Source organism: Ricinus communis, chromosome 8, assembly GCF_019578655.1.
Source record: "Ricinus communis isolate WT05 ecotype wild-type chromosome 8, ASM1957865v1, whole genome shotgun sequence".
Classification (NCBI taxonomy): Eukaryota; Viridiplantae; Streptophyta; class Magnoliopsida; order Malpighiales; family Euphorbiaceae; genus Ricinus; species Ricinus communis.
Genome location: NC_063263.1, coordinates 10257907 through 10271118, shown reverse-complemented (window position 1 = coordinate 10271118; position 13212 = coordinate 10257907). Strand labels below are relative to the sequence as shown.

Here is a 13212-nt window from a genome sequence, read left to right as displayed (position 1 = left end):
TATGCAATAATGCTTTTGCTGATCATACGAGAAATTTAAGCGAAAGTGAAGTATAGAAGGAGTTGATGCAGGATTCTTTTATCCGCAAACTAAAAGTGTAAAAAAGACATCGTCAAACACCTTAAAATACAGTGATGCTAAACTACTTTAGTACTCTTAGGCTAACTATTTCAACAGCTTGTTGAAACAGTTCTTTTTGATCGATTAGTTGAGATGAGTTACAGTGAATTAGAGAAATTGCATATGAGTTTCAGAAAATTTTGATGAATCACATAAGCAGAGCTTTACAAGCTGTGAAATGACTATTGGCAAGACAAAAATATCTGGCTAAAATGCTAAAATCAGATGTAAAAAGGGATAACTATGATTATTCTTGAGATCAGAAATGGTATACAAACTCCATAAGAAAATAGTTTAAGGAATGATATCTTCCTTCTTCTTGGAAGGCATAAGGCCCTACAGGCATAAAGTTCAAGCACCTGATTTATTTAGTCATAACTGTTTTAGCTATCACCCAAACTGAATCTGGTGACCAATAGTTAACATCTAAGTAAGTAGTCTTTAACAACCATCTATCTCTCCAATAGGAGGGAAATAAATTTACAGCCTCCTAGTCCAATCCCTTTAATAATTCTCACTTGGATTAGATAGCTTTCCTCACCTTTCTTAACAAATGGGATATCTTCTTCCAAACTATTCCTACAAATTGATAACACACAACACCTAATAGGGGTTTGTAACTTTTATATGCCAAGGAAAATTAGAAACAAAAATGAAAGAAAGGCCTCTTCAAGCGCTGTGCTCAGATAAGAATGCAATCTCAGGTGACAAAAGATATATGCAATCTTCTCAAAGTTCTAATCTTCCGATTGCCTCGAAAATAGAGGAAAGAAATTCCAGAAGGAGATTTGATTATCAACTAGGAACGGAAAGATTTAGCTGCTGAATCAGGCACTATAAATCAATGCACCAATAAGATTATGTTGTTATATCTTAAATGATGCAGATTGACATAATTCTGTTTCTTTTGGACAGAGCAATAACTAAGAAACTAAAGATCTTTCATTTATGGACTATACAATATACATACACATAACTGCAATGACTGGTTCTCAATCATTATATATCTCACATGATTCCGACCGACCAAAAATTGTGTAACGATTGTTTGCAACGTTGTCATAGACAAAATCCCTTATGAACCTGTAACCAGCCACAATAGATAGCTTCAAATTAATGGATAGGTACAATTAGTTGCCTAATAAAACTGACTGAAAAAAATGACAAGTAGCATGAAAGGACTGACTTACAGAGGTACAAACTGTAGGAAGAATGCTAGCTGGGGAAAAGGCAAGTCAATGTATTCCATTATCTTCAACACAGCTTCTGACTTGATATATGATCTGAAATTCAATGCAAAGTCTTACTTTTCCTCATTCAATCCTTTTTACCTCAAGAAATCTGTAATTATCATTCAGTCTGGCAAGAAGACCTTGATTATGAGGATTTCAAAAATGATTTTAGTTTAATTTTCTGATTCCAGGGACATTTCTCCTATATCACTCCACCTCCTCCTCAACCAAATGAATTACCAAAAACTCAAGAAAATGGTAAAACCAGATTCAACCAATATGCTTCAGAAAAAGATCATTAACCACTTGTGGCCTTATCAAAGTTGTATAACATGAAAACTGATCAATATCTCAGAATCGTAAAATTGTTTTAAGTTCAAGCATTTCACCAATTTTAACACTAAAATCAAACTTCATTTCAAGAAAACAATAAAAGAACCGAATTGCTAACTACATAGATACCTGTCCTTTTCAACAAGTACAACACTTGAAATATCATCAGGGGCTCTTCCTGACCTCCTGAGCAGCTTTTTACCTGCCTCACTTTGAAGAGCTTCATACCTAATTTTCCTGCCCATGCCAAGCCAAAAGAAAAAGAAAAAAAAAGCTTATGACAATGTTAAAAAACAAAAACTAAACCCATTAAAGACCTTCAACAATTCACTATATCAATATATCCTTGTCTACAACATAAAACCAACAAATCAAAATCTAATTTATATCTTTCCTTTTGTTGATCAAAATATCTAATATATATCTTTCTAAGCCAAAATCAATTATGCAGATAACAGCCCAGCACTTTCAATTAAGTAAAAAATGTCCAAAAACAGAACAAAAAACAAAAAAACAAAATGGCTTAATCTTGAAGCAAGGAAAGAATGTTAACACTGACCTATTTCTATCATTGTCACGCACAAACCTAACACCTCCATTGCAAAGATTGCAAACACCTATAGAAAACCAAACTGTAATAAAACCAACTAGAGTAAAACTTAAATGACAAAAAGAGTTGTTCTTTAAACAGTTTTTTACCATCAAACAACATGATGGGTCTGGCGTCTCTTTCAAAGAAGCCATTAGTTGCCTCGACCCAATTCACGGTTCCACTACTTGGAGGGGATATAGTAGCAAACACAGCCATTCTGTGCCTAACGTGCGCAGTAGGTACCGCTGTTAATCGGACGCAACTGCTGGGAGTAACTAATGCCATTGAAAACGCGGGAGTTCTTAGTTCAGTTCACTCAGGTGTTGCGTTTTTCCGGTTGATAAAATACAACAGGAGAGAGATAGAGAAATTTTAGTTCAAAATTACGAGAAGGCCCTTTTTGCTGATCAAGGATGTTTGAAATCAGAGTGGTACATTTTGTGATACTGTATAAATGTGTGGGGTAGACAGGTAAAAATGGTACTGGTTTATGTCATTTATTATGCCGATATGGATTATTAACGTGGGATTTGATAAACCACTAATTTGATGAAAAATCACGAGGATAATTAGAAAAGGATCTAACGGTAAAAAAATCGAAATCTATGCGACTTAATGCCATGTTCGCCTATCGTTTCCAAATTATCAAAGGTCAAATTTTGGTCTAATTATAGTTTAATCTAAAATTAAGTAACTAAACAGGAAATAGAGTTATTGTATTTTTGTTTTTACCACATCATGCCAAATAATAAAAGCTAACAAAATTTCTTAATCTTGTTTTCCAATATTTTATAAATTTCCTAAAACCAAATATAAAAGAGAAATTAAACTTCCAACCTACTCAGCAAATCAAACCACCTATAATAATTAGAGTGATAGCCCAGTGATAAGATATGCTTCCACCATGCTAAAGGGCTTAGGCTCGATTTATGGAAGACATTTCTTTGAGGTATTTACATCACATAAATACTATTCAATTGACGCATTGATTGAGTCTCTTCCATTTGGTTCAAAGTTAGTGCCATGGTGATTGATTTCGACTTCATCTCAAGTTTAGCTATAAATCTATGAGCCTTCCATAGCATAAAAGAACTTTATAGTTATGTTCGGCAGAAATTACTACCATTGGTTGTCTCATATTTCCGCTTAGCGCCTTAAGGAAAAAAAAACCACATATTAAGTATAACTAAACAAACTCATATGCTAAACTAATAAAATTTTAAAATATATTTTTTTAAAAAAATATTTTTAATTTATTAATTATTATTTAACATATTATAAAAAATATATCACTTTTCCCTTCATAAATCAAATTAAAATCAGACAAGTTTGCATTTTTTCGGAAATTTTTCATGAAAGTCAATTTCCTTTCCTAAGTGAGAGTTCAATCGTGCCATTGTTTCATTTTTCCCGTATTTTTTGTTGGAAAAGCAAGAGGTCATCAGATTTTTTGACCCATTCAAAGTGAAAAATGGGGTTGATGATGTTGGCTAAAAAGGGGGAGAGAGGAGAGGTTTGGGGTACACCAGCTTCTATTAAATTTTTTATTAAATTACATTTATAAATTTAATTTACAATATTACTTATAATTAAAATAATAATAACACTATACAATATATAGATAAATAACTAATTAAATTAAAATTATATATAAATTTATAAATTTAAGTCTATTTTAATAATTTAAAATAATAAACTAAAATCTCACTAACTTGCATAGTTTTCTTTCATCATTAGACTTAAAAAACAAAACTAAAACCTTAAAACTCAACTATCATAAAATTTAAACATTAAATTCAGATTTTGTAAAAATAAAAATATTTTGATAATTATATTAAATATATAATAAAAAAATTAAAATCTATTAAAAGAAGACAACTCACTACATTGAAATAAATTTAAAAATTTATAACAAAATAAAATAAATTCAAAAAAATAACTTTCGAAAACTAAAATTAAAGTCGCATCACCTTAGAAAAAAAGAACGCATATTTTATTTTAGAAAGCCATGTAATCCTTTATAAGATGGTTATAAGAAATTGTTGAATAGAGTTTGTTTGTTATTTAACCTCTCTAAAACTTCTTCATTCACATCTCCAAAAATACTTTTAAATCTGAATGTCACTTTGCTATCGCTATTCATACTTTGTCCATTGACTCTATCTGAATGTCACTCTATCGATTTGCTGGCTTTTACAAACTTCACGAAGTTAATCATTTTTCTAAATAATATTAATCAATTCTACTCCATTCAACCATAAAATATATATAATCAGCGTATCAATTACTTAATTAATAAGAATATTAAAAAAGTATAAGAAAAATACTATTTAGTTATATGTTTCTTTTTTTAAAGGGAATAAATATTTATTTTTAATAATAAAATTATTTTCTAATTAATTTACTATCAAACTCGCTGATATAAATAATACCTAAAAATATTATTTTAAAAATTACCTCTTATAAAATAGAAACTCATATTGATTTTATTAATTAGAATTAATCATATAATAAACTATTTTATTATTAAAATTTCATACAAAACTAATATAATTTTAAACAAAATCAGCTGAGATGGAAGTAAACAGGAAAATAATATGATGACATGCTAAAAATAAAAATAAAAATAAAAAATACTGGTTTAGCAAGTCCACTAATCTCAAAACTCCTGTTTTGTTTTTCCTACAGAACGGAGAAAGAAAAAGGACAGAATTTCAAAAAAGTAAATCGCTTTGTTTTTCCATATAAACCATTAATTATTTGATAATTTTATTTTGAAAAAAAGGGGAACATTAGACAACTGAAAACAAAAGCCGATATAAGAGTCTACAAAACGCCTTTAAAAACGAAGAGCAAGAGGAGAAAAGCAGAAGCAAAAGGAAAAGAAAAGGAAAAATGGGGTGGATCGGAGAAACAGTGGATTCTATCAAATCTATACAGATCCGGCAGCTTCTTACTCAGGCCGTTAGTCTAGGTCAGTTCTTTTATTTATTTTTTCCTTATATACGAGAATGAAGGTGAGGAGATAATTATACTAAGAGAAATTTTTATTTTTTGAATCTTCATTTCGGTTCTGACTTAATTTGGCCAAAAATAGGTTATTTTCTTCTTTTTTTCAGTTTGTTAAAGTTTGTATATGTATATTGCTATTGGGCTTAGAAAAGTCGAATTATCGTACTTCGCTGCTACAGTTTTTATTTTGGTTGAAATATCTGTTTTTACTGTAATTAATACTGAAATTGAGACTATCATACTGGATAGAGATTAAAGTTTGGAAGAACTGAACTTTTAAGCTTAATTTGACTCATATACTCTGTTGAATTAGGAATTTTGTATCATTGGTACAAACACAACTACAGAGTTATAGATTCAAAATTTTCTTTTGAAGTTGTTATTTTTGGAAAAGATATTTATGAAGAAGGGTTTTCAGAATTAAAGACTTAACTCTGATTGTTTACTGGATTGGGCAAGTTCAGCCATAGATTGTAAAATGACTATGAAGTAATAACTGTCTGTTGTGTTTGATCTAAATGCATGACAGACATAAATCTGTAATGAACGTGAATCATGAATATGAGTGTTTGACACCAGTTTGAGAACTTAGTTGTCTGGCATTTTTATTTCTGCATAGCAGCAGTAGCTTTGATAAAAATTATCACATTTCTTTGGTAATTTTATTTTTCCTGTAGCTTTTATGGTTTGTTTGTATAGGCCATGGTATCTTGGCATTCCTTCAAAAGTTACTTACCAAAAATATAGAATATGAATGTACCTACTTGGGTATCTAATGGAATATTTTGCTAGTGTCTTTGGTTGTGCATATTGACAAACTGTTTTAAGGAAAAATCAATACTTTTATACTCTGGGTGGGTCAAGTTTAGCTTTCATCTTGTTTAAGTTGCTTCACCTTCACTTTGCCCATTAGCAGGAGGTGATCATAAAATGTTGTGATTTGCTCTTTGGCATCAGCATTAGCTAGAGTCGCTGGTTTTTTGAACGTTGGCTTGTTATTTCAGGAATGATTGTTACATCTGCACTAATTATATGGAAGGCATTGATGTGCATTACCGGTAGTGAGTCTCCTGTGGTGGTTGTTCTATCTGGAAGTATGGAACCTGGCTTCAAGAGGGTGAGCATATTATGTGACTTAATTATTTGGATCAGAGTAGTTTTCCCCCTTTCTTTTCCAGTTTTTTTAACGAATCTTGCTGCCCTAGTTCTCTATCCATCACATGTTATTAGTTTAATAATATCCATAGAGCTTGCAGAAAGATTGAAATATAGAAGTTCAGTTCCCATATGTGAAAGTGAAGATTAACATTTTCTTTTCTTCTCCTTGCTATGTTCTTAGCAAGTTATCTTCTGCCTTGAGGCCTCAAAAGTTCTTAAAATGCGATTTTAATTCCTGTAAGAGATCGTTTTCTGAAGGACAACTTTTTTTTTATTTGTGACTGACTGTCCTCTGTCAAAGCAGAATCTTTGTATCTGGTATTATATGAAAAGTCATGTTAGGTGTGACAGAAATCTTATGATGCCTTGGCATACTGCTCATATGCGTATGTACTGTTTGTTCTGTTCTCGTTGAGATCTAATATGTATCATCGCTAAATTAGTTGACCATTCACTTATTTTTAATATTTTGCAAGATTGAACTTGGTAATATTTTCACCAAGCATTTGTAATGGGGTTACTAGTGGTACTGTTGTTATTTGATGATGCAGTTGGTGCCCTTTTGTACTGATTACATTGCTTGACTAATTATATTCACTTCCTTTGCAGGGGGATATATTGTTTTTGCACATGAGTAGGGATCCTATTCGTACAGGGGAGATTGTTGTCTTTAATGTTGATGTAAGATCCTATTACTTTGATGTCTTGTTTTGTTATGTATCATTAGTTGTATGTTGTCTGTATATGTTTGTTGTTGAGCTTTTCTCTGTATTATTTTCTTTCTTTCCATGTCTTAGAATTGGAAATTAGTTCTGTGCTTTCGTAATTAGTTATCACTGTGCTATTCATTTGTATCCATATGTGTCCACATGAAGAAAATATTTGGTTTTGCATTATTGACTCATAAAGAAACATCAATAAACTTGTGCATATGATTGTAGGCAAGCTAGCACAATTTCTTTGGTTGGTTTTTGACTGTACAGCACAGTCCTCTATATTTACTTCAGCATAGGGCATGAGTAGTAAGGAATATGTTTATGCTTTTAGAAGTATGCTGAATATAATGTTTCTCTGAGTGCTTTAATTGTGACTGGGATTATGCTGGGATTGGCTGTTGGAGTTTTGCTTCTACTTGTACTATTCCATGCTCTGGTCATTTCCAGCTTGCAATTATAGTATGCAGTTTTCTTTTAATATAAGCACTCATTATGACCTATAAAGTAGCCTTTTTATTAAAAAAAATAAAGGACTTGCTCTCTGTACCTTCTGGAGAGAAAGAATCATAAAAAGTATATGAATAAATAACTGCAAAATCAGATTGTGAATATCTCTGTTATATCAGATGATGCATTTTAGCATGCTTATGTCCAAAATTAGCTTTCTTTTTCAATAATAATGGGTGAGGAAAGCATTAATACTCGATATTGGTAGGATTCTTGAGAGAAGCAACTAATTGATATCGTACACAGTGAAAGGCATTGCTTTGCGTATATTAACGAGTTAAGCCATTTTTTATCTAGTAGAAAGTAGGTGGATTTAAATTGTGTTGACTTGCTCATTTCACCATGCAAGTTCACCAAAACGCTCTCTTCACATTAGTTAAAGGCAAGTGGAAGAAAAACTGTATTTGGCGATTCAGAATATAACTAAATAGTTTTGGTACATTGTTCTTATTACTGATTTTTCAGTTGGTAAAGTTCCTGTTGCTGTTCTATTTTCATCAACATGTTACTGATATTGCATTTTAGCACTGAGATCACTTGTCAATGTGGTTCTGTCTCATTTTCTTGCTTGTTCTTTTTCCCCCTTGAAAATTTTCTTATGTGCTGTTTCTACTACTTTTCTCCATCACCATGTGCATTTTGAAAATTTCTACTTTATTCATCAGGGCCGGGAGATTCCAATTGTCCATCGTGTAATTAAGGTAATTACTCCAATTACTAAGGGCTTATTTTAATAAACCGCCTCTACCCAAATCTCCCTTTGGATGAGCTGTAGGCACTGACTGTAAAAGCAAAATTTGAAGTGATACAGATTGAAGTTATCATTATATCACACCCTTTGCCAGCTTTTGAATTAAAGTTTTGTTCCTTTTGAGTGGAGGCTGGCACCCCCTGGAGGGGGCTGGGGTATTTGGTGGATTGAAGGGTTTCATTTTGTTATTTGTTGGAGTAATTTTGAGTTACAAACCGTTGCCTTCTCTTACAATGATTCTTGATAATCAATTGTTGTGTAGGTCCATGAAAGGGAAGATACTGGGGAAGTTGATGTCCTCACAAAAGGTGCCAGCTTCTTGAGCAAAGACTACTTTGTTAAAATTGACTAAGTTGCTTCTTACAAGGTCATCCTGCATTACATTATGTTTGTTTTAACAACTACTTTAATGTTCGACCTGCAATCTTATTGCTTCAGGGGATAATAATTATGGGGATGACAGACTTTTGTATGCTCAAGGTCAGCTCTGGCTGCAGCGGCACCATATCATGGGCAGAGCTGTTGGGTAAAAGCCTTATTCGTAACCTTAATTTCTTTTCCTCCCCTTTTCCCGGTGGGAGGTGTAGTCGGACATGTCCAATCTGCTGTTGGTATAGAATGGCATGCATAGACTCTTAATGTTGCGAACATATTTTCATGTTCCCAGGTTCTTACCTTATGTTGGTTGGGTAACAATTATCATGACAGAAAAGCCAATTATTAAGGTTTGTTTCTCTATGAATCATTTGATTAACTGAAAAGTAATTTTCTAGTGATGATCATTTTGCATTTCAGTTCTTTTATTTTTCTTTTCATTTGATTATTTGTTTTTTCATTCGCATTTCTTTTATATTTGGACGTTTAATTGTGTGTTGTTTGTTTTTGCTTGCGCAGTACATACTTATTGGTGCATTGGGATTGCTTGTCATAACTTCGAAGGACTGAAGGATGCTTATCAGTTTGAAGGGTGGAGCAGAGTAGAAGTTGCTGTTGCTTGAGCTAAAAGTTTTTATAACGGTTATTTTAAGTTGGACAGAGAAATAGAAAAGAAAAAGAAAAAGAAAAATAATTTTATGGATAGATTAAGGTGTGAATCCTTGGTAGATTATTATGCATGAGTAGCATCACTTGATTTTGTCTGATATTTTAGTTGGCTTTTAGAACTTTTTCTGAAGACCCCTTTACCATCAAGGATCATAAAAAATGACTAGAAAAAACAAAGTGAATTTCTTTTTAGCAATTTATACTAAAAGAAAATGATAGATTAAACTTATGCAATTTTTATTTGAATCCTTGTAATACAAATTCAACTTCAAAAATTGCAGTAATTAAATTTTTGGATTATGTATGAACCTTAACAAGTTAAAGATATAGATGTTTAAAAAAAATAGATTTTGAAATTTTAGAAATTGAGTTTAGAATTATATGCTTTTTCATTGAAAATGAATGATAGATTGCTATTTATAGCGGAAAGTGGAAGGTCCTTCACCTTCTATGGAAAAAAACAGGTTCTTTATAAAAATACTCTTTTTTTACAATAATAATAAAATTTCACCTAAAATAGAAGTCTTACAAAAATTCCTCTATAACACACAAGTTCACATAAACCATTCAAGCTAACATTTTTTTGCAAAAAATAATGATAATACTATCGATTTTTAATTTATGCAGAAATTTAAAACAGAAAACGATTAATATGACTATAGGGTACACGAATCTTTTTTTATATTATACCTATATTTTCTTTTTATTTTAGAGATTTTATATTTTTTATAAGAAAAATTATTTGTTTAATTATTCATGTATTACTTTTGTTTACAACATGCATCTTTTTATTGCAAAGAAATTATTTTTAATAAAAAAATAATTATTTTTACTATATGTAATTACTTTCACTTTATTTATATTAATAGAATATTTTTTTTCTTTTATGCCCGGATAAAAATTATTATTGTTTTTGAGATTATGAGAATTATTAATGTGAAATTGAAACTCAATTTTTAATATTTTTCAATATTGAGACATAATTTCTTAACCAAAAAAATTATTTTTAATATTTTAGAACTATTTCAAGAAGTAATATATCATTTCAAGTAAAGAAACGGATGACAAATCAAATTAATAGAATATCAATTTAAATGATTTAGCTAAAAATTTAAAAGATTTCAAGTTGAAATAATTTATTTACATAGAATTTTTTAAAAAAAATTGAACTTCTTATAGAGAGTAAAATCTAACAAATTTTAAGAAAAATTCAAAAATTATAATATTTTACATAAAAATTAACTAAAATAACAGAAATTAGAGAAAAAATAAAAAAAATGAGACCCAAAATAAATACTTTAAGAAAAAAAATAAAGACACCACTTTATAAATCTGAAAATCAACCAAACATCAAACATATCAGTCATAAAATCAACCACACATCAACTAAATGTCAACAAAAAATCAACAAAATTATTTGATTACAAAAAAAAAATTATTGAATGAATAAAACGAATAAAATTAAGATCTAAACAAATATGGATTAGATAATAAGTACTTTCTCATTTCTGCTATAAGTTTACTACAAAAGAAATTATATTTAGCGATAGAGATAAATTAAAGTAGAGATCAAAAAAAAGATATTTAACGAAAGAAATTGAAGATAATTTTTCATAGATCGTAAAATCAATCAAACATAAACTATAACATCTTAACATCAAGTAAGTATCAATCAAAGGTCAACAAAAAAATATTATTCAAAGTAACTATATAATATCTTAATTTTTTCCAACTTATAATATTTGTAGGACTTAAAAAATTATTATAAGTATGGTTAGAATTAAATTATGATAATAATTTTTATAATTAATTTATTTGGATTTATTTCATCTAATTAAAGTAGTAACTATATTAAATTAATATTTAAAATATAAATAAATAACAGTGGTATAAACTTAATTTTATGTTTATTGGTTTAGTCCCTTCATAGTCATAGAATAAGCTAATTAGTTGATATGACTCTTTAAAGCACCACGTTTTAGAGATTTCATGTTATTAAAAAAGAAAAAATTCAAATAATTTATTAATGTCGAAGATTTAATTCATTAAATGGTTAGTTTTAGTCATTTTGATATTTATAGGAATTAAGTCCAATTCCGTTAATAAACTTTGCATTGACCCATGTATTAATTTTCAGTTTTTTACCACGATGAATGCTTATTTTCTTAATTTCTTAGTTTTTTTTGAATGATTATCCAGTCTCAGTAGCTTAATATATAATATATTTACATTTCAAATTAGGTTCATATTTTAGAGAGAGAATGAGAATTTAAGTAACAATAGAGTAGCAAAATTAAATATACACTTGATGCAGAGTATAAAATTCTCATATTACTAAAGGATAAACTATAAAATTAATTTATAAATGCTAAACTTCAATTTACTAAATGACTAGTTTTAGTCATTTTGGTATTAATTGGACCAAAATGGAATCATATTAGCATCTTCTACTCTATACTCATTCATTTAACTCCATTAATTAATTATTCAAATTCTAATATTATGAATGTCTTATCTAACAACAATAATCTACTTAAACTAAATTAATATTTTAATTAATATCTCTATTTTTGTATATAGATAAAAGAGAGTAAATAACTTTTAAATAAAAGAAAATAAAAATTTCTGAAATTTATTCTAATTTTTTGTAAAAGAACATTTTATTAAAGGATATTAGAAAGCTTTTTTTTAGGACAAAGATCCTTGCCTTTTATTTGTGTTTTGGGCTTCTTTTTAGCCTGGACTTATATTGGTTATACTAAGTAAAAGTTAAGAGAGGATTCGGCTAAGAGATTCAACCCTTTTATCCTAGCGGATCTCATTTTAAGTTCACTAAAACTCTATAAATATCTCAATGAAAAATAATAGTTCTGTCATTAGCTGAAAATCAACCAAAAATATAATAATAAATATTTAAAATAAATAAATAAATAGAAAATAATAACTTTTATAATTGAATAATTATTTTATTGAAATTTCTGATGCATCTTTAATTAGTACTTATAATAGTATTTAAATACAAATATTTTAAAATTTATATATATATTAATTTCTGAAATCTAAATTTTTTTGACATGTGTGCTTAATTTTTGACATATATAATTTTTATTTTAATATGTGAATTTATTTTTAATACATGAGATTTAAATTTATATGTGATTTTATAATTTTTCATAATTTATTGATTAAGAAGTTATATTTTTAATTAAATACTGAAATAACATATTAATTATATTTTAATATTATATTAACTAATAAATAGTTTCTTAATTATATAAAGATACTAATGTTTATCATAAAAAATAGCACGTTAATTATATTTTAATATTATATTAACTAATAAATTCTAATTGAATAATAACTCCAATTCTAGAAATAATACCTTAAATTTTTTTTGAATATTATATTTAATAATAAATTAATTTTTTAATTATACAATAAATTTTTAATTTTAAAAAATAGATTCATATCAACCATATATTTTTAACATCACATTGAACTCCATATCAATGATATTGATAGTATTAATTCATAAAATTAATTAATAAATATTTTAAAATAATTTTTATATTATTATATTAATAAAATTTTAAATTTTAAAAAATATTTAAAAATAATTAATTTGTTATTACTTTTAAACTATTATTATATCTTTCAATTTAATTTTATAATAATGCATGGATAAACGAATAGTTAATAATAATTACCAAACACTTAGACATTTATCTGCTATCCACTGCCAGCCTA

The 13212-nt window shown here is 28.4% G+C and overlaps 2 protein-coding genes across 3 annotated transcripts; one reads left to right on the top strand and one right to left on the bottom strand.

Annotated features, from left to right (window-relative positions):
* Positions 1 to 837: 837 nt before the first annotated feature.
* LOC8282316 (DCC family protein At1g52590, chloroplastic) lies at positions 838 to 2651 on the bottom strand. 2 transcript variants are annotated; one of them, XM_048377606.1, is made up of 5 exons: positions 2385 to 2648; positions 2245 to 2302; positions 1815 to 1922; positions 1311 to 1403; positions 838 to 1203 (listed from the first exon to the last, which is right to left on the bottom strand). In XM_048377606.1, exons 1-5 carry the CDS (start codon positions 2560 to 2562, stop codon positions 1113 to 1115), a joined length of 528 nt encoding a protein of 175 aa, XP_048233563.1. In that variant the 5' UTR covers positions 2563 to 2648; the 3' UTR covers positions 838 to 1112. The 2 variants fall into 2 exon arrangements, with proteins under 2 accessions (XP_048233563.1, XP_048233564.1); XM_048377607.1 differs by having other exon boundaries at positions 987 to 1226; positions 2385 to 2651.
* A 2295-nt stretch (positions 2652 to 4946) lies between these two features.
* Positions 4947 to 9565, top strand: LOC8282315 (signal peptidase complex catalytic subunit SEC11A). The gene is made up of 8 exons (XM_002517568.4): positions 4947 to 5251; positions 6294 to 6406; positions 7057 to 7128; positions 8336 to 8371; positions 8684 to 8729; positions 8860 to 8947; positions 9089 to 9146; positions 9316 to 9565. The coding sequence occupies exons 1-8, from the start codon at positions 5173 to 5175 to the stop codon at positions 9364 to 9366; spliced, it is 543 nt and encodes a 180-aa protein (XP_002517614.2). The 5' UTR covers positions 4947 to 5172; the 3' UTR covers positions 9367 to 9565.
* Positions 9566 to 13212: the final 3647 nt, after the last annotated feature.